This window comes from Schistocerca americana, chromosome 3 (assembly GCF_021461395.2).
Source record: "Schistocerca americana isolate TAMUIC-IGC-003095 chromosome 3, iqSchAmer2.1, whole genome shotgun sequence".
NCBI lineage: Eukaryota > Metazoa > Arthropoda > Insecta > Orthoptera > Acrididae > Schistocerca > Schistocerca americana.
In genome coordinates, this window is record NC_060121.1 from 457,671,512 (window position 1) to 457,694,130 (window position 22,619).

General features: G+C 39.2%; 1 protein-coding gene across 3 annotated transcripts in view; it reads right to left on the reverse strand.

Annotated features, from left to right (window-relative positions):
- Positions 1–22,619, reverse strand: part of LOC124607494 (cytochrome P450 4e3-like) — a 94,249-nt gene that overhangs the window by 25,986 nt on the left and 45,644 nt on the right. For 2 of the 3 annotated variants that reach the window (XM_047139875.1, XM_047139874.1), the window contains exon 4: positions 17,059–17,286. The exons of the other annotated variant lie outside the window; for it this stretch is intronic. In XM_047139875.1, coding sequence (XP_046995831.1) covers positions 17,059–17,286 — 228 coding nt within the window. The remainder of the gene's footprint in view (positions 1–17,058; positions 17,287–22,619) is intronic. 3 annotated transcript variants of the gene reach the window in all.

Below are 22,619 nucleotides of genomic sequence, written 5' to 3' on the forward strand. Positions count from 1 at the left end.
CCATTTTTCACTAATATAGTAGTAAAACAAAAGATAGGAAAAGAGTTCGTTAACATCATGTTAACAAGGGTTCAGAAAAAAGATTACACTATAAATTTCAAGAACAATCAAAGCTAGATTGATCTGTGTATGTTTTTCAATGTGTGATAATAAATAATTGTGTATGGTGGAAGAAAATTTAATTGCATATTGGATTTAAATTTTATTTTATACTTTTCTTTGATTATAATATGAAATCATTGAATTCTGAATAGCAATGCAGTTTGAATTTCAAGTATGTAATTATTTGATCATGAATGAAAGAGATGTGAATAAATGTTATAAAATATGGGAAGAAAAAATTGTATCATGAATGTATGGAATTAAAGCTTGAGTATCTGGTCAGAGTCTAAATCGAGTTCCTGGATTACATTTAGCAATTAGAAAATATATTCCATTAGAAAGATCATCTTACTTCTAATTATAAAAATTAAAGAGCTTATGTTAATGTTAAAAATAATGGTTATAAAATATGTTTTGTGGTCTATAAAATTAATATTACATCCTGTGAATTAAGTTACACAGACGATTAGTAGATATTGCAATGTTGCTGTTAGTAATTTTAAACTTCTGAATTTAGAATTTAGACTGATAAGAATCTAACATTGAGATTTAAATTGATAGATCTATTAATGTTTGTTCATTTTATGAAAAATATCAAGTATATCAATTGAAGATAATGAAATGGAAACAAGACAGGATATCAATCACTTTTATCCCAAGAACGAAAAAAATTTAATATTATTGTTGGACAAAAATTTTGTCATGACTTATTTCAACTCAATTAACACATCATAAAGAATTGTAATTTATTTGTGATATGAGTTTAACCCATCGGTTTTTGTTATATCATTAAATATAGCACTAGATATAACCTAAACCCAGCTCCATATAGAGGATCAAATTGACACAAAAGTTTATTGAATGAATTGAAATAGATGTTGAAGATATTCGTAGTCTACACCCTGAAATTGAAGAAATTAACCCACTGACATTTTACGAACAATCTAGACATAATAAGTCAGATACATGTTCATTATGTACAAGTCAATACTCCCGAAAAAGACGAGAAATGTTGTCATCATGCTGATTTATCTGGGAAATATATAGATACATTATACAGTATATCCTTTTTAGATCTAAAACATCCTAGTTCTACACCAATTTATATACATAAACTCTCTGAGTATAACACTGATTCGTTCTTTACAGACTTCAGTTATAATGTTAAAAATATAGATTTAATATGAGATAAGCTTAGTTTTGGGAAGAAAACAAAAAACTTGTAAAATACAATTATTCATACATTTAAATTTGTAGTTTCTTCAGTTGATAAGTTATCATCAAATTTAAGAAAGGTTCAAATCATAATTTTTTTATGAAAATTCCATAATTAAAATGTCGATTATCCTATTAATTATATGGATAATCAGAAAAAGTTGAAAGAACAGATGTCACATCAAAACAAAAATTGTCATATATTTAATGAATGGGGTATTAGTGAAGAAGATTCTAAACAGAAAATTGGTCTTTGGAAAAATTTACTTAAAATAATCCTAGTGAATACCCTGATTTGACTCTCAGATCTGATTTTTTGTTCTCATATGATGTTTTTGAAAATTTAAAAGGCTGTTATAAAGGCTCATGACCAATAATTATTATTTTGTGGGCATAAGCTGGGATTCAAATTCATAAAATGATTAAAACTTAACTATAAATATTAGTGCTTAAGATTTGATATTAAAGATGGAAAAGCTATTGAAGGTTTTACATCTCAATGTTGCAAAACTTATGGCATAGAAAATAATAAGCATTAGAAACATTGTGATTGAAATAAGATATCATATTATTTAACGTAAAACACATAACATAATAAATATTATTTAACATAATACAAATAATTTGTGTTTGAACTATGAGTAAATATTTAGCTTATGACAGATTTGAAAGTAGCAAGTCAAATAATTTTGATTCTACTTCATTTATTTTGGATATATATTTGAAATAGATGTAGAATATGAAAATATCTACTTGTTAAACATACTATTTACCATTTGCTACTGAAAATGAAATATTGCAGGGACTAAAGAAAAAGGTTATTAGCAACATTAAATGACAAATGTAATTATGTAATTCAGTACAGTATTGAAAGAGCATGATTGGCTGAACGAGTATGTCAGTTTAGTTATGAAAATGGGGACTAAAGTAAAAAATTATTTGGAAAAGATGTTTACAACTGATGACTAATTCAGTATGAGGACAGAGGGATGGAAAATATTACAAACATAGTGGTTATAAAATTAATTCCAGATGCAAAAAGTGTGGAAGCTTATAGCAACATCAAATTTCGAACAAAGGACAATGTTCAATGAAATTCATGCTGCAATTGATAAGAAGGAAACTATACTGATATTTAACAAACCAATTTAAATTGGAATGATCATACTCAATTTGTCAAAAGGATTGTTTTATAATTTTCATGTATACATAGAACTATGAAACAACAAAAATTATAGAAAAAGTGAGTGTCATTTGCAAGATATTAGTAGTTATATTTATAATATAAAAACGAATTTTTTTCTGAAATATGAAGAAAATGTTTATTATATTTGATAGAAGTCACTGCACGAAAGATAGTATTTGAATCATTTCCAAAGTAAATAAAAACTATTAGTTTAATGAATGATGAGTGTAAATAAAAAATAATGTAAGTGTTTTGTGGTTTGAGATCTAAAACACATATTGATGAAATTGGTGATATTGTGGAGAAAAAATTCTAAAGGAGTTAGGAAAGACATTACAAAAAAAACAGCCTTACATTATTATAAAGATTGATTGTTTAGTAATGCTAAACACTACAGAACTATGAATTTGTTTCAAATTAATATGTATGTAGTTTATTCTGTAGCAGTTCAGAAAAACTTCAGTATCTCAATATGATGAAAGAAATCACGAAATTTGAAGTAAATTTCATAGAAATTGATTAAAAAGTTCTCAATAGTGACAGGGAAATGATTTGTAATTAAGAAACAATTGGGAGAAAAATGGTGAAACAACCAGCAAAATAGTGAAGATAATTGAAAGAAATGATGGAAAGTCTAGTAAGGAGAAAATGGGAAAACAATGGGTAATTTAATTTGATGATCTGCATTGACCACTTTATACTGTGATTTTCTGATATTTGGGAAAAAAGTTTTCCAGCTTGTTTCAACCAGATCCCACACTATTTAGTTGTAATTTTATGGTTGTTCCATTATGTTTGAAATTGTGGCAAAACATTTGCTAAGTGCCAAATCAAAGTTGGATATGCACATATTTACCACAGACATTAGTAAGATCTCACTGCAATCCACAATATTGACTGGGACAGGGTCAAGAAAATATGCCCCTTCTCTTAGCCTGGCAGAGACCTCACACTGAAGTCAGTATTACAGCTAAGCATGCATATGCTCAGCCACTGTTTATGACCTCAGCTGAAGAAATCACCATCATCGATTTGGACTAACATCTTAATCATGTCTCAAATGGAAATGCTCTTCAGTAAATTTTAAAAATTATACTTCAAGAGTTTATTAATTAGTGCATCAAGTAATGCTTTAGTAGTAAATGACAGTTGTAATTTTTCAGTCACTCTTGGGTAAAGGATTCTATCTAGTTAATTGAATCATTTTAAAATTTCTTCCAGTACATTGCTGACGCTGATACAGCAACCAGAGTGATATGTAAGATGATGATATAATCTTGATTGCAGAGGTTTTATTTTCAAATTTTCGCATGGTGCAAAGCAGTTCAATTTCTGTGTTAGATTACCATTGGTCTTTGGAATGCGGTAGATTCTGTAGAATGATTGCTTTGCATACCACTCTTCATAGATGTTGGGCAATTAATGGCCAAATGTTGCCTCTGATAGGTGAGGTGTGGGGGAACTATCCACTTGTAATTTTTAATGGCCATTTAAACTGACCCATTCCCTTAATCCTCGGTTGAAACTTTATTCTGCAGACTGGTTAGGTACTTGATTTGGTCAGTAAGTAGTCAGTAAGATTCGTCTTTTAGAAAAAAATAGCCCATTGTTATTTCCATAGCAGTGGAAACGTCAAACAACTTAACTCATGCCAATATGAGTTCTTCATTAACCATCTTGATTAAGGTCAGGGTCATCAGCTGTTGAGGATCTTGAGAGACTATCCCAAAGTCCTCATTGATTGTTTAGGCATAACAGAAAAAATGTACTATAGAATTCATTTATCGGAAGACGTCCCTGTGCAGCAATCTCCATATTGTTTGTCACTCCCCATAATGAGGATACTGAGGCAGAAAATGAACCAAATGTTGATGGATGGGATTATCAAGCCATCCACATCACCTTATGCATCGCCCATTTTTCTCATTCCGAAGGGAGAAGGAAAGGATTTTAGGCTGGTGGTCGATTATAAGGCCCTTAACCAAAAGGTCGTCATTGAATATGTGCTGTTGCCCGATTTACACAATTGTTTCACTTGGTTCTCTGGGCCCAGCTCTTTTACTGTGCTTGATCTTAACCAAGCCTATTATCAGATACCACTTACTGTGGATTCCAGCCAGGTGACCACATTTTCTACTAATGGAAATCTGTATGCATTCAGTTGGGATCCTTTTGGCTTATCTACCGGGGATTCCAGCCAGGTGACCACATTTTCTACTGATGGAAACACGTATGTTTTCAGTTGGGATCCTTTTGGCTTATCTACCGGGGCAGCTGTCTTGTCTTGTCTGTTGGACCATGTGTAGGACAATCTCAAGTTTAGCTGCATGTAGCTACCTCGAAGACGTTCTTATCCATCTAGATCTTTTGACCAGCATCTGCATTATGTTCAGGGGATGTTATTGCGGCTTCAGGCAGCTGGGTTACTGGTGAAACCATCTACAGTCACCCTAGCTAGACATCAGATCTCCTCTCAGAGGATGGGATCAGAATTAACCAAGAGCACACCTCTGCCTCAAGACGAATGCTACCCTCCAGGAATAGAAAGGGAACAGCTCGGTTTATTGTCATGGCCAGTTATTTCCGAAAAATTTATTCCAAATTTTTCCCACCTTGCCACCCTCTTAATAGTTTACATAAAAAGGGGGAGGCCTTCCTTTGGGGAGAGAGTCAGCAGCCTGCCTTTGAGGCCATCAAAACTGCCATGAGTAGCCCTCCAGTCTTGGCTGTCCCATTTTTTCAAAAGGCCTTTATCGTCCAGACCAGTGCCTCCAATGATGGTGTTGCCGCTGTTCTACCGCAGGAATGTTCTGGGAAGAGGCGCCCTGTTGCCTATACTTGCAGCAGCTTGATACTGGCTGAATCTGAATACTCTGCTTACGAGTGTGAGGTTTTGGCGATACTCTTTGCACTCGAAAAATTTAAATTCTGCTTGCAGCATAGGGAGTTTGATTTCTAAACTGACAATCAGGTGATAAGCTGGATCCTGCGCCATCGCATGAAAACTGGCAGAATATCCACATTACCCTTTCGGGTCTGGCATATTGGAGAGGCTGACAACCAGGTGGCCAACTCAGCTGGATGTTTCAGGACGATAGCGAGGAGATAACTAAGTGTGACAAAGTATTTGAGGAATTGGCTGGTGCCATTTTAACCAAAGTGCCAGAGCTCTTTGGTTATCTTGATGTTAAGCTGGACCAGGACCCCGAGCTTGGCACTTTTAGGAAGCGTTTGCTTGCTGGGGAGCAGGCACCAGGGTATCTGTAGATTAAGGGAATTTTGTGTCATGTGTTGGGAGATCACTTGAGCCAGGAGTTTATTTGCTTTTGGAACTCGTCCCATCCGTTTTACGCTATTTTCATGACTCCTTTCTCAGTGCCCCATTTGGGTTTACACAAAACCATCGCTAAGGTGAAACAACACATAACTTGGCCATTGTTGAGTAAGGATATCTGACGATTAGTGCAGGAGTACGAGCATGTAAAATGGAAAAGCCTAATCACAACTCACCCATGGGCCTCCTCCAGTCGAAGAGAGAACAACATCCTTTGGACAAGTCATTTATTCAATACGTGGGCCCCCTTTCCCATAATAAGACAGGGAATTGTTACATCTTGATTGTTGTGGATGGCTTTCCCCTGTTCAGCTGGCTTATTCCTAGCAGTGGAGTTACAGCCACAATTACTGTCTATCGTCTTTCTATGGTGGTTTCAATATTTCGTCCGCCCAGGGCCTTAGTGACAATGCCACAGCGTTACAGTGCTCCTACTATTCCGACGCCTCATTTGATGAGAGACAAAATAGGAGCCTTAAGGCCACTCTCAACACATATCGTACTAAGACCCACACTGAGTGGGATGCTTATCTCCTGTGGATCAACATTGCCTTTCATTGTGCCCAGCATGAGGCTATGAAGGCCACTCCTGTTCCACTAATGTTTGCTTACTGGTTTAATTCTCCCATGACCAATTTGTGGAACATTAACGACCTCTTGCCAGAAAAGATCACCCTGGGGGTTATTCAGCTGAATTGGGGCAGTGCTAGGTAAGTATCCAATTGGCTCACTGCCAACAAGCCAAGCTTTATAATCAGGGGAGGCAGCCAGATTGCATGAAAGTTGGGGATCAAATTTCTGTTTGTAATTTCGGCCATGGGGGCGGTAACGATGCCGGTATTTCTATGAAGTTTCCGCCGCGTTTTATGGGACGTTATCAGGTTCTCCAATTGCTGGGTCCTGTTAACCTTTTAGCCCCTAATGTAGCTAGCAATAGGACCTCCTGAGTACACAGCAGTCAGATTAGAGAAGCTGGGTCGAGCCCCTCCATTCTCCCACTCCCCTACCAGGAATAACCTGGGGACTGTTTATTGTCTCAGTTTGGGAGGTTGAGCCATGTCGGCTTGTACCGATTTCTCTTTCGGGTGACATCCTCTGCTTGGTTTCTTAGAGTCGCTCCGGTGGCGCTACCATCGAGCCGGGCCGGTTGGCCTGATTTTCGCGGCATGCGAGACTCATTTGGGCAGCACTTGGAGGAAGTTGGGGTCCGAGCTGAAGCAAACGGGGTAACAGTTAGCCGATTGTGTGGGAAGTGATCAAAGGCTCCATCCCATGAGAGGTTGATGACTATATGTTTTCCGTCGAAAGTGTGTTGCCATTGGCGTCCATTGTGCTGCCATTCTTGAAGTGACCTCTTGGCAACAGGCTGTCAGCTGGCGATTCACTTGCAACCTTTTCCCTTGCCTGTGATTTCATTGGAAACGACCGCTAGTTGGTCAATCAGTCGTCTCGGCGGAAGACATGTATAGGGTCTTTTGTTTTTTGGTGGATCAATGAAGGGGTCCAAATAATGAGCGTCCTACTGGGATAAGTAGAGCAATTACTGCGTCGAGTTGTTAAATTCTTTTATTTAAATTGTGTTTTAGAGTTGTACTGGCCATCGAATGTGATATCCGTTAGCCCTAGCCACCCAGGGAGATGGCTGTCATAAAGCGGACACTGTGGACTGTTGATGAAAGCTCTATATTAGAAGGTGCTGTATTTGTATCTAGTGAAATTTCTGAGCAAGTAGTCCGCGTGCTTAACAGGGTGGTAAAGTGCTCGCCTCCCAAGCAATTGGGCCCGCGTTCGATTCCCGGCCGGGTTGGAGATTTTCTTAGCTCGATGACTGGGTGTTGTGCTGTCCTAATCATCATTTCATCCTAATTACGGCGCGCAGGTCACCCAATGTGACGTAGACTGAAATAAGACTTGCACATGGCAGCCAAACTTCCCCGAATGGGGCCTCCCGGCTAACGATGCCATACGCTCATTTTCATTTTTTTTTTTTTTTTTTTTTTGAATGAGTAGTCAATCTTAATGCTGTCCAGTACTAGATTTTGGGGGTAACATGTTGTAATTACCTTGGCTTAATCTTGTGTTTATATATTGTACTCTTGGGGACAGGTAACAGTTGTATTGCAGTTATCTTTGATAGTTTCTTGGGCTTTAGTGCTATAATCTTATTTAGGTGTTTGTCAAGTATTTTTCTTTAACCATAGAGCGGGCCCACTGTTGTGAAAAGTACAACAGCAGCGGCTTTTGTAGCTAATCGATGCCCTAACCTCGAGCTATTGGGCCACAGCTTCCATTATTCCACTGCCGATGTTTTCTCCATAGTGTTAGCGCGGCTTCAGTTCCTTTGATTAGCTTTCGCAGTTTGTTTTCTGAATTGTAAGCAGCCAGGTGTCGAATGATGTAAGAAGTGTAATGCGCACCTGCTGGTGTGATAGTTGCAAGCTTAGTTCCATTAGTCAACATGCAGTTGTAAGTGTAATAAAAGGTTACTTATACTTATTCGTTGTTTTTTATTTTGGATCAAATGGCTCTGATCACTATGGGACTTAACATCTATGGTCATCAGTCCCCTAGAACTAAGAAGTACTTAAACCTAACCAACCTAAGGACGTCACACACATCCATGCCCGAAGCAGGATTCGAACCTGCGACCGTAGCGGTCGCGCGGTTCCAGACTGAAGCGCCTGGAACCGCACGGCCACACCTTTTATTTTGTATAGATGCATATTAAACGTTAGTTTCGTTATACTGACATCCGAATTTATTTATTTGTTTAATTTAGTTTGATGTTTTATTTCAGTTCAAAGGGTGTATCAGACCATAAAATTCGCAAAGTACTCGAAGAGAGTGATGATGAAGTCTACCCAGACTTTTCACACATGGAGGATAGTGAAGTGAATTTGAATGATGAAAACATTAAATAAGAGGACTAAAGCTATAAATCTGGAATTGGAGATGAGGATGGTAATGATCTCGAAGAGATGGAAGCTGTTCGGATGTTCTTTACTGGAAAAACAAAGCTACGCTTTGGTGTAAAAGCGAGTGTGGTAAACGTCAAATACCAGGAGAAAAATATCATGAAAATTCTACCAGATCCAAAGCGAAGTGTGATAGATATAACTGATGAAGTTAGTGTTTTTCTGAAGATAAATGAACTTGACATTATCGATGAAGTAGTAAACTACAGAAACTCGTATATAAATAGACAGCGAGAAACACACCAATTGTCGTGCAAAAGAGATAATAAAGCGACATCAAGACCCAAAGTACTCTCTGTATTTGGGTTTCTTTTTTGACTGGAACAAGAAAAGGCCATCATCCAAATGTACTGGAACTCTGGGTGGACGATGAAACAGGAATGCAGCTTAGGGATGCAATGAGTTACAAAAGGTTGCTGTTTCTTCTACGTTGTTAGCGGTTTGGTTTGATGACATGGAAATTTACTGCAGGTCATGCAGCATTGCTATATGTAAAAGTATTAACAGTCTGAATGAATTCACGACAATACATGAAATGCTTCACCCTTTCAGAGGCCGCTGTGGACGGATTCACTACGTACCATGCAACCCAGCTACATATGGGATAACAAGGTTTGCACTTTGCTATGCAAAAACATTTTATTGCAGTAATCTGGAGGTTTAATACAGAGTGCAACCAGAAGGGCTATACTGGGTTTCTAATAACTCTGAGAATATAGTGAAGAGCCTTGTAGTGCTTATAATTAACTCAACCATGCACTTCATAACTGACAATTGTTACACAAGCTACCTCCTATCTCAATACTTGCTGTAGACGAAAATCATTTGCATCAGTACGATGAGGAAGAAAAGACATGAAAATCCTCCAGAAATTCTCCCCAACAAGACAGGAGAAACTGGATGTGCAGTGTTAGGATTTCAGCATGATAAGTTCATACGTTTCTCGTAAAAACCGTGCTGTCATACTTTGGTCTAGTATGCATAACACGGTGACACATGATGAACAAACACACAAACCTGAAACCATAGCTGACTACAATGTGACAAAAGGTGGGGTTAACGTTCTATATAAAATTTGTGCCTGTTTATCAGTTTCAAGAATTGCAAGGTGATGGGGATTGGCTACCTAGCTGCTGGTAGACCTTTCTGGATGCAAAGTCGTGGTCCAAGAACTCTTCTGTTCCTGACGTTTCGTCCAGGTCTGATTTAGACATCCTCAGAGACGCTCCTCCACTGAATCTTGCCGACTGGACTCAGCAGAAGAGCACCGCTGAGGATGTCCAGCACAGATCTGGACGAAACGTCAGGAACAGAAGAGTTTCTGGGACCACGACCTCACATCCCAGAAGGTCCACCAGCAGCTATGTCATCTTGTCCTGAAAGTCTTCATTATATGATTGTCTATATTTTTTTCTTTTTCTAACATTGCTGGAATTAATTCACAAATATTGTTTTCCTTCATAATGCGAGAAATAACTTTGCGAAGACGTATTTATCTCAAGAGGTCTAATGTGTCTAGAGTTCAACACAAATCATGTTGGTCCTTCTGTAATTTTTTAAAAGGGATAAATTCCGAAACGAAGTTTTTAACCCTTCTGGCACTCTCTCGTTGTTGGTTGCTGCTAACTGGCATTTCGCTTCGTTCCATCGTAAAGGAAAATTTCAAACGTTTTCACGTAATAAATATAGATGTTTTCAATCACAAGTGATGTTGAATCCGGGGCTTGCCTCTTCAATGAATTCCTGCCGCCATCATTGGGAGACTATTTCACAAATCATCATCGAGCAGAGTTACGCTAAGTATTATGCTTCTGCTTCTTCTTCTTCTTCTTCCTGAGACTGGCATATCATTTGAAATCCTGCAAACCATAGATGAAGGGTAACAGTCGTATTCCAGATTTCCATAAAGCATTCGACATGGACTGCTGACTGTTAACGAAGGTACAAGCGTGCGGATGAGGTTCCCCTGCATGTGTGTGGCTCGAAGACTTCTTAAGTAACACAACCCACTATGTTATCTTCGAGGGCGAGTGTTCATCAGAGACAAGGGTATCCTCAGGAGTGCCCACTGAAGTGTGATAGGATCGCTTCTATTTTCTGTATACATAAATGATCTAGCGGACTGGGTAGGCAGCATTCTGTGGCTGTGTGCTGATGATGCTTTGCTTTATGGGAAGGTATCGTCATTGTTGACTCTAGCAGGATACAAGGCGACATAATACGGAGACGAAATGTCGACTTCAGGTTATTGGAAGAATTTTAGGAAACAGTGGTTCATCTGTAAACGAGACCGCAAATATGGCACTAATGCAACTCATTCTTGAGAATTGCTCGAATGTTTGGGATCATCCACAGGTTGGATTAAAGAAAGACATTGAAGCAGTTCAGAGGTGGGCTGCTAGATTTATTACCGTTAGGTTCAAACAATTCGCATTTACTACGGAGATGTTTCGGGAACTCAGATGGGAATACCTGGATGGAAGGCGACGGGCGACGTTCTTTATGAAGAGACCTGATGAGAAAATTTGGAGAAACGACATTTGAAGCTCACTGCATAACGATGCTACTGCCACCAACATGAATTTCGCGTAAGGACCATGAAGATGAATTCAGAGGGATTAGGGCTCATTTGGAGGTATATAGACAGTAGTTTTTCCCTTGCTCTGTTTGCGAATGAATGAGAAAGAAATGACTAGTACTGGTACAAAGTACCATACATAACGCACCATACAGTGGCTTGTGGAGTATGTATTGTAAATGTAGATATACCAAAAAATTGTGCTCTTAAGGGGCAAACCTTTGCAGGATCTTATTACCAAAATCTCCTGACAAGGTTTTAGGTGGCCGACAAGACAAGCAGACCCAGGAAGCTGTCCAGCGGCGTGTTTTACTCCACGACGTCACCTCGGCTGATTCCAGATGGGAGAAAGAGACACATGATGCCTTTTAGGCTACCAAAGTTTGCCTCAAACTATTATTCTACTGAAATGTGCGATTTTACCTGCGTGTGGATATAGCTAGGTAACTGGGCTTTGCACGGTTCTGTTTAGAAAGGATGGCGCGGTAGAGTCATATGGTAGAGCCGTATATGTCTGTTTTCGTACCCTGCTGCTAAACTGGGGGCCAATAATATCACATACCTGTAATCCCGCAGTCAAATAGTCTAAGCATTGCTTAGAATTGCGAATTTAAAATATAATAACTTATAACAATATTAAAAAAAAGAAATGTTATAAACATTTGTCACACTCAGATCACTTACAGTAAGTGCAGACAATAGAATGTTCATCAACAAATAATCCGAAATTCTTGCACAAGTTCAGTGACATTAGGATATTGTTAGATATTGGTTAAACAATTACTTGGACCTGCTTGCCGGAAGAATCTTCTGACACTCTTGTCAGTGTTCTATAAAAACAATAGCAATCGCCGTTGTATAGGTTTATATCTATAAATAAACCTATACAACGGTGATTAGTACTGTTTTTATTGAAAATTGAACAACTGTAGTCCCATGCTCCACCACAAGATGGAGTTATATTCACTTTTGTCAGTGGTGGTGGTGTCAGCTAATACATGCCACTGGCCACATTTACAGTGGTTTTTGATAGCCACTGTGATCAACATTTAAATACAGTTATTGGCAGAAATATTAAAATATTCATTAAGTAAATACGCAATTCAACAATATGTGGCATGATCATGCTGCATTCAGTTGCTGTGCTATTGTGGAAAATATGATGTTCTGACAGATATTTCCGCAGTGAAAACGATATAAAAACATATAAAATCAATACAGAAAATAGATACATATGTTTAACTTTCAGCTGTGATAGCTATAAGGCTACGCTACCTTCCAAGATGTTTTATGTTGACATGCCATGAAGTTTTTAACAGTTGTTAATTTCAAGGTTATTTGTGAAGATATTCTGTCAGTGTAAATCATTAATTTTTCCAGCTTCTGAGATTCTGAAAATATTGTGGTTTCATTGGATATGCCTCAATTTTATGAGATCCCAAATGTGTTCAGATTTGCCTTACTCTGGAACTGTTATTTATTATTGAAATTCTAGGAATTGTCTTCTGCACTCCACCCTTGCAAGCAACCAACGTCTATGTTCTCTCTGCTCTGGGAGTATCCATGTCCAGTCATGTGCTGACTGCCCTTATACCTGATTCCCAAAGGAATACCCAAGTGGCCTCCTAGCCCTGCTGACTCGTAACCAGCCAAGCAAGAAAATTCACCTCTAATCAGTACCATTTCTAGACGAACGAATAGTTTGCCTCAGTGATTTATTCCTCCATCATTGGATGAAGAAACCATTGCATTGCAGGCCTTTCCAAAATGGTGATGATGTGATAATAGAGGTGGAATGTTACCTGGACAGCAAAACGCAGCCTTCCACAATCAACATATCTGCCAAAGCATCAATCGCTGGAAAACGCGTTGCACTGGAGGATGGTTATGCAGAGAAGAATTAACACCACATTTTATGATTGCAATTTGAATTTTTCGAAATCATTATTATTATTCTTATCATTATTGCTCACGGTTACTTTCTAATAATAAATGATATGTATTACAATTTTCAATTAAAAGATCGCTCCAGGCGATTCAAAGTTATTCTGTAACATGCACAAACAGACAAATATATACAGGATGAGTCATTTAAGACATAACACACCTTTTATTTCGTGAACTGGTACACATATCGAAGCGCGGCTTTCAGCAAATGTTAGATTTTCGAGGGGCACGTATTTTTTGTTTGGTTAATGTATTTTAGCGCTAGTATCAACGGAGATTTTGAAGCAAGTAGGTTTTCTTAAATGGAACCGTATACATTTTATAACTGCATTCGATAGGCATTGAGAAGACAATTACAGTGGCATAGCGTTTTTAATGTTGGCGTAAAAAATTCGAGGTATGTCCTAGAATTTGAGAACACGGAATCGGCATTAGCTGGTAAACACCGACAGGCAGAGCTCTCGTGCTACGCTGCGTCAGATTGTCTACACGTTTGCCTGTTGACTTGCCTACACTGCAGACCGCTCATTTCTACTTTAAAATTCGTTGCATGCAGACGTGTACACGAATGAGGAGAAGTTGGATATACTACTTGTATATGGTGAACGTAAAAGAAATTCCGTAGAAATAGTACAACGGTATAGTGATATCTATCTGGATCGCCAATGTCCGACGCACCAGGCAACTGCACGAGTTATTAAGACGCTGGTGCGGACAGGCAGTTTGAACCTCAAAAAGAGGACAAGAAAGAAACTGCAACTGAAAGAGAACACGAAGAAGCGGTTCTGGCTACGACGCTAATGAATCTGCACAGTGGTACGAGACATATTGCCAAGGAATGTGGAATCAGCCAGACGAGTGTCATTCGCACCCGCATCGAGAGAATTTCCGTCCCTATCATCTGTCATTACATCAGGCACCCGACGGCCGTAAATTCGAACGCTGTACAAAATTTTGTCGGTTTTCCGTTCAGCAAGTGAGAGACGATCCTTTTTTTTCCAACGTGAGCTCTTTACCAATGAAGCAATGTTAACAAACAAGCTAATGTAAGTTTGCATAATATACATTAACGGGCAGCCGATAATCGACACTGGCTTCGTTTGGAGCAACATCAACGGCCATGGTACGTAAACGTAAGGTGGGGCATCATAGGAAATTACATTGTGGGATCTTAACTCACCTCAGGCGTTCAAAATGGATATTCATACGCACCCTTTCTGACGAACATTCTGCCGGTTTTTCTAGAGGAGGCACCATTGGATATTCGACAGTGTACGTGGCTGCAACACGATGGCTATCCAACTCACTCGCCCCAAACGCAAGTGCTGAATAAGAAATTTCCTGGACGTCAGGTAGGACGAAATTCTGTTGTCACTTGACCTGAGAGATCCCCCGAATCCTCTTGATTTCTTTCTTTGGGGAGCACCCAGTCGTGCAGCCTATGACGAAACCCGAACTTCGCCAGCCGATATGTGTCGCCGAACCGCCGGACCATGCCTACTATATCATCTACCGTAATTACATCTGTTCACCGTTCTTTCGAACAACGATTGCAAAAGTGGTTTCCAGTTCGTCTTCAACAGTTAGAACACATGCTTAAATAAAGGACAAAGTTTTAGAAGACAAAATTGATGTTATATGATTTGGGTGGTTACCAAATCATTGTTAGTAAACTGTTTCTTTCATTTACGTGTGTACGAAATTGCATACAGGGTAACAATTATTGAACTACATGAAAAAAACATAAATTACTTAGAAACTACGGCATGTACACACTTAATTGAACATGTAAACGTAACTGCAGGTATTCGGCTTTAGGTTATGACATGTTCGATATGCCTTCCATCATTGGCGCTGATGTGGCGCAGACAAATAGGTAAATTCTGTATGGCCCGCTAAAATGTCGGAACATTGATGCTGTCGATGACCTCCTGAATAGCTGTTTCCAGCTCAGCAATAGTGTGTACACCTTGTTTTTAACATAGCCCCACAAAAAGGAGTCGCATGTGTTCAGATCCTGAGAATATGGCAGCCAATTGAGGCCCATGCCAGTGGTCTCTGGGCACCCCAGAGCCATAATGCGGTCCCCGAAGTCCTCGTCCAGAACATCACTCTCCTGCTTCGATGGGGTCGAGCTCTGTCTTACATGAACAACATCTTGTCGAAATCCGGATCACTTTGAATAATGGCGATGAAATCGAAAACCTTCAGGTGCCTTTCGGTAGTCACCGCGCTATCAAGGAATATCGCACCGACTATTCCGTGACTGGACATTGCACATTACACTGTCAGCCGTTGAGGGTGAAGAGACTTCTCCATCGCGAAATGCCGATTCTCAGTACCCAAATGTGCCAATTTTGGTTATTCACGAACCCACCCAAATGAAAGTGGGCTTCGTCGCTAAACCAAAACATACTGCTTACACTGATTCCCGTCACGCTCTGAGGTCAATGGAGCAGTTTGAACCTTCTAACGCAAACTGCTCAGAAGTTATGACGATTTTATTCCATATAGTTCAATAATTGTCACCCCGTAAGTCGAAAGCGTTATTGCACTCAGCTGGTGACATTGTCGTTACGCGCTTACGTTCAACAAGAAACGACGTTTCGTTAAAAGGAATATTCATTTTGTGGTGTACAGGAGGTCACCAATGTATTTTTAGCAAAATGTTTAGCTCAACGAATGTATCCCATATGATATAGCCGGCCGAAGTGGCCGAGCGGTTCTAGGCGCTACAGTCCGGAACCGCGCGACCGCTACGGTCGCAGGTTCGAATCCTGCCTCGGGCATGGATGTGTGTTATATCCTTGGGTTAGTTAGGTTTGAGTAGTTCTAAGTTCTAGGGGACTGATGACCACAGCAGTTAAGTCCCATAGTGCTCAGAGCCATTTGAACCAACCATATGATATAAATAAGAGAAGAGTTGGTAGGGGCAGTTGTCCGACTGCATGTATTTTGCTTCTAAGGAGCACACAGCCACGTACAGGATAAATAGGTCAAATCACCTTTCTAACATTTAGATATTTAATACAGTTGTTGATTTTTGTAGGATATAAGACCTCTTTTTTTAAAGAATGAACAATTGTTTTCTCCGTTTCAGATCAAATAAATGTGGGAGGATACACAAATGTGAAAGAATTTTCCTAAACGCTTTGTGATGGGCTAGAGACTAGTTCGTGTCAAATTTCGATAATCAGCAGTCGTAGGTGAATCTGCATCTAGGTCGTAAGTTGATGCAAGGGGAAATACAGCTTCAATCTCGCAGCGCAGGCCTCCCTTACGGTATACACCTATGCAGCTGGTCCGTGATAACTGCTCGGCACGCACCACTAATGCCGTTTCTGGCCGCCGTACTATCACATTCTAGGACAGTCCTTGAATTTTTTAACGACAGGTTTCAACATCAGCATTAACAAACGTTATATTACTGTAATAGTCTTCTCAAGAGCTGTCGAATGCGGTTATAAAAAGTATATGGTTGCATTTAGAAAAACCTTCCTGCTTCTATGCCTTCTTTGATAACAGCGCTAAAAACTTCAATCACACACACACACACACACACACACACACACACACACAGACACAAACAAAAGTGCCTCTCGATGCTCTAGCATTTACCGAAAAACCGCGTTTCTATATGTGTCGCTGTTCACGAAATGAAAGGTGTGTTACGTCTTGCGTGACTCACCCTGCGTATACACACACGCGCTTATTTATTTACCTGAATTAACTCCAGCCCACTGATGAAAACATCAACGGCAACAGCTTGTTTTTTTCTATCAGGTTCCAGTTCATCAAAACTGATGCCATACATAGAAAGTGTAAGAAAGTGAAAAGACGTGTGCAGAAGCATCTTGCTTATATCTACTTCATTACCATTTGCCTCTGTTAGTTGTGAACACAGGAACTGTGCACCTTTGTTGAATGCCTCTGTGTAACCATGCAAAACCTGCAAAATAATTGTTTTAGCTGTATTAAATAGCAAATGTGTTATCTATCTTATTATTCTATTTTAATTATTTTATTTTTTAATAAAATGATATAAACATCTGATACCTGACATGCTCATTAAATCTTAATGCCTATGGTAACCTTAAGATTTCATCTTCACTATCGCATTCCAGAAATGTGTGGCTTAGATACCTAATCTTATTGTTCCTGCAGATGGTTACCAATATCAGTTTTTTCATTAGTACATTTCTCATTATAAACTATTAGTTAACACCTACAAATATAATTAATGTGGACTGTGATTCCGTTGGTCATCTAAATAGGTCATTTGTCTGTTCAGAGAATACATTTTACTTCTTCCGTCTATAGCCCGATTTATCTTCATTTCTCTGCTACCCAAGTACTTATTTTCATGAAGTTGAAACGTGACAAGCTATTTTCCGAGCCTTTTTCATTCTATATGAAGCTCATTAAGGAATGAGAGAAAGATAACGGTGAATATTACGAGGCATGTTCAGAAAGTAAGTGTACTGTATTTTTATATTTCTTTAGAAAAAGTGTATTTGAAAAAATTACACGTTACCGTTAATACAACTGTCGACAATTTTTCGTATAACTGTCATCCCATTCAACGCATGTGATGAGTCGTGGCACAATCTTCTTCATGCCCTCCTCGAAGAACTCTCACACCAGCTCCTTCTCCCTCTTCAGAACCTCTCTCTGCACCTGTTCGTCCGTTGAAAACGTAACTGCATTTATGTGTGCCTTCAGGGAAGTGAAAAGATGAGAATCTAAAGGTGCCAAGTCAGGAGAACCAATTGAGTCCAAGAATACATCGGTGTCTCACTGTGTTTGAGGACAGATATTTTCATGCAACAAGCACACTCCTCTCATCAGTGTTTCCCTCTTTTGATTTCGAATTCCCTTTGAGCTTTCTAAGGGTCTCACGATATCTTTGTGCATCGTTTGTCAGCCCCTGAGGCAGAAAATCGACCAAAATGTTGACATTTCGGTCACAAATAACTGAGGTCATGACTTTTTTTTTTGTCCGAAATTGTGGAGTTGAATTTGGTGTGACGCCATTGTGACGACAGTCTTTTTGTCACAGGTATATAATGAGCTACTCCCACTACATCTCAGTAACAATAGAGCTCAGACATTCAAATTCAAGTCGCTCAACAAACTAGCAGCCGCTAATGACCTGATTTTCCTTGTTCTGCTCTGTCACCAATTCTGCCACCCGTTATCCCGGCATTTCTGTGTCTCGTATCAGAGCATTCTGAAGAATTGTGAAAACGTCGCAGAAATTTCATCTACTGTCAGTCGGTGGTTTTTACGAACAGTTCCTTGTTTTTTTTCCACTAACTCACCATTTAAAATGCAAGGTCTTTCTCGCCTCAAGAACATTTGTTCTCTCTCCACTAAAGTTCCCACACCAATTAAACACACTAGTTCTGTTCACAATGTCTTTCCTATAAACTGTTTTGATTCGTGAAAAAATTTCGGTAGGTGTTATTTCTTCGACGAGCAGGAAGCGGATCACAGCATGTGGCTCGCATCTGGCGGGATTTCTTACTGACATCTTTCACGCAAATGGACAATAGAACGTGAGTTTACGTACCACCACTGAGAAGCCCACTCTGGGCAGCGGATTGCTCTCTATTAATAATTGTGGCCAACCATCGGGAAACAAGAAAACCTCAGTCCGTTATCGTCACCGTACACCTAATTTCTGAACAAGCCTCGTTCACCAGGCAGTGTTTATTAATGTACATCGAATCCCAGGGACTCAACATACTACGCTCTTTCCATTTTCATTTCTTTTCATTGTAACTTGGTGGTGGAACAGCCTATTTTATGGATGACTTTTGGGAGTGTAGGCAGGCACAGTGCCTTCGAATTGGGACAGGGTGGACAGATCACGACGAAGAAAGAGCGGCTCAGCCTAGTAGTAGAACTGTTGCTGTGTCACTACAAAAACAGCCTGAGAGCGCAGCTTTCCTGTTTCGAAAAAAAGCTTTTGTAGATAATCATCATTCAATTTCCCACAGAAACACAGAGTGCTGAAATAATGGACCTTGTCTTGAGTACGGCTTTCTAATTTCATAGGGGCTTTAATGTGAGTGTAGTGTTGGGCGTGAAACCATGACATTGGTAAATTGGTCAGTGGCGTCACAGAGACAGACCTGAAGCAACAGTTTTTAGAAGTGGGAAAGCTATTTGTGATGTAGTTGGATTGGTGTCATTATAAATTTTCTTGTGAGATTCTGTGTGCTGGAGGAATCCATGCCATTGGGCCGTTAAGTATGAACTTTTCACCATTGGTGGACAGGTAAAGCTCGGCGGTAAAACGCTAGGAAATAGCGAGATGGTGGTGAGAGTTCACAGCGGATGGTGTTCTGAGGGTGTGGTCAGAATGCTGAAGTCCAAGTCTGGAGAGGTGTCTTAGCGGACGACTGGGCTTCGGAGTTGCAGCTGCAACACTGTGTCCATGTAGCATTTCTCAGCAGTGGGTTTCACAAAGTACTAATAAAATTCTCATTCGTTTCTAGTAATCAATTATTGCTACAAAACTGCAAATTAAAAAACATGCGTATTTTGTGTATTGGTTCAGTTCGTCCAAACCTTCCATCTTTGACATTTCACTTTTCTGATAGTCGAATAAAAATTAATCAGTTCTAATTAGACACTGGTAAATCAAATGGTTCAAATGGCTCTAAGCACTATGGGACTTAACCTCTGAGATTATCAGTCCCCTACACTTAGAACTACGTAAACCTAACTAACCTAAGGACATCACACACATCCATGCCCGAGGGAGGATTCAAGCCTGCGACCGTAGCAGACACGTGATTCCGGACTGAGGCTCCTAGAACCGCTCGACCACAGCGGCCGGCACATTGGTACATGCTGGGCCATATCATATACATTTGATCTTCCAGCGAAACTGACGTCACGCAACAATTCGGCTGAATTTTCGTGATGGAATGTTCGGTACTTCAGTGCACACTCTTAAACCGAGATAGTACATCAGCCCGGAACAATTTTCAATTGTTCGTAATGCTGTTGCCACAAGTATTTCTGATGCTCTCTTCGACAATCATTTTTTCTGTCCATAACAGCATCTCGGTAACAGTGATCACTATTTATAAATAGAAAACTGTCCAGCAGTGAACGGAAAGCTTTTTCACGTAGCTTTTATTAATTCACATACGTTATATCTGTTATCAGAAGTAGCACTCTCCTGATGGCAGCCATTTGGCGTTGAACACATTGCTCATGATGCAGGTGGTACTTACCTCTCTTAAGAGTGCCTGAAACTAAGGGGCTGTTATGCATACCCTAGTCGATGATACCCTCACTGCAATCAATCACTCTGAAGTTGTTGCGCAGTTGTTCAGGTTCAAATTTGTTTTCTATCTGCATCGGTTATTTGGTATATTCTCGTGAATAATATATTGATATAGTGCAAATGATTACAGTGAGAGTAATCGAGGATGCACGTCGACATGGACTGAGAACAAAAGTCGCAAAGAGGAAAAATATCGGCAAAGTGCTTGTTTACTGTGACAGTTCTCTGTGGCTGAATGGGAAAGTGTCTATGTTGCAGCACGATAGTAGTAACAAAATGAAAGATTACCTATATTCCACTAAGGATGCTGTTGATAAACTTAATACACCACTAGACTATGAGAATGTAGACTGATCTACTTCGGCGTTCGGAGACACCTATTTGGTGCAAGTAGAGCAGAGTGTAAAGGCTGCTTAGCATAAACAATCTGGTATCAACAAGTGCCTACCATTTTTAATTGTATATTACAGCACTGAGGATGGTCACTAAGTGACCGAAAATCGATTTTGCGGAGAATAAAACAAAAAAATACGACCAATACTGTTTCTCCTTCCAATTATATCCATTATCTGGTCGTGGTGCACAGAACACTCCATGGAGTCGCCGAACATACAGTTACTGATTTGCAACTTGAGTTACGCGGACTCTGTGTGGTAGGTATTAGGTACTGGTTTCATCGACGCTACTTTACTCTACCTAGTGTGCAACTACTACTGCAGAGTGAAAGAAAGTCGGAAGGAAGAAATATAAAGATAGGTGAACTGTTCGATCAAAGTGACTGAGAGCGAATAAGGAGACGAAAGAACGACAGAATGACCCCGCCACGCCGCACGTGGGTTCAATCATTGATTACCTCCATCCAAATTCACGGATATATTGAATGTATTAAGCAATCTTTGACATTCCTTCGTAAAGGAGAGAGTCATCTTTTTTAAGCATGATGTTGTTCTTAAAATTGCTTCTATACTGCGATGTGCTACTTAGATTTATGTTATCCTTTATAAATTCTAAGTACACGTCCACATCCTTTTAATTTTCCCATTTTTCCAAGATACATCATGATGATTGTTGTTTAACTACTTCTGTACCAAGTAACCTAGACATCGGGTGACGTGTTCGATATAGACGAACAACGTATTATTGTGGTTAAAATTGTGTAATATAAGATTTGTTATTGTTACTTAACGCCGATCTTTTTATAATATTGTGTGAGCATAGCACTGTTTTTTCTAAAATAAAAAAATGTATATTTTGCCCAGCCATTATGACAAGAAAATCGAAATTAACTACTGGCAATCAAAAATAAATTACAAACATGACACAGATTACAAAATAATATTGACATACTTCGTTTAATATTTCCTTTTAATTTCTTGCCTACATTTAAGGTACTGTGAGCTTAGTTCATCATAAATATTTTTATCCTACAAAATTTATCTGTGTTATGCACTTCTGTTATACATAAAACTTCCATGTTTCTCTGATTCAGATTGTATTTTCATGTAAAATGGTCCTTAATAACATATTATCAGTTACATGGATTTATTTATCATGTTTTGTGCTGTATACAAGATGATAATGCAGTCAACCCTCACAGTAGTAGATGGTGTCGTTATGTTTACACCACTTCTCTGTCAGCCGCCAGCTGTTGGTGAACATGAACACTTGTAATCGGCGCAATACAGTTACGTTTATGCTTGCACATAGTAGTTTTACATTTGACATACCGGCTTGTAGTAATCTTCATAATAGCGGGACGTGTATATTCAATATGAAACGAACTGCAAAACTGTTGGAAAATATGCTATGATATTTTAAAGCATAAGGTATGCTATAATTACAAAGGTGGGCTTAAAAGACAATTCATCGAATTATGATATCATGCTCGCAAAATATTTTTTCTGTCAATTTGTGTTCATCCTCTTGCAGGTCCGATGTGACATCATAGCTCTGTCGAGACTGGTCATCCAGTGAAATTC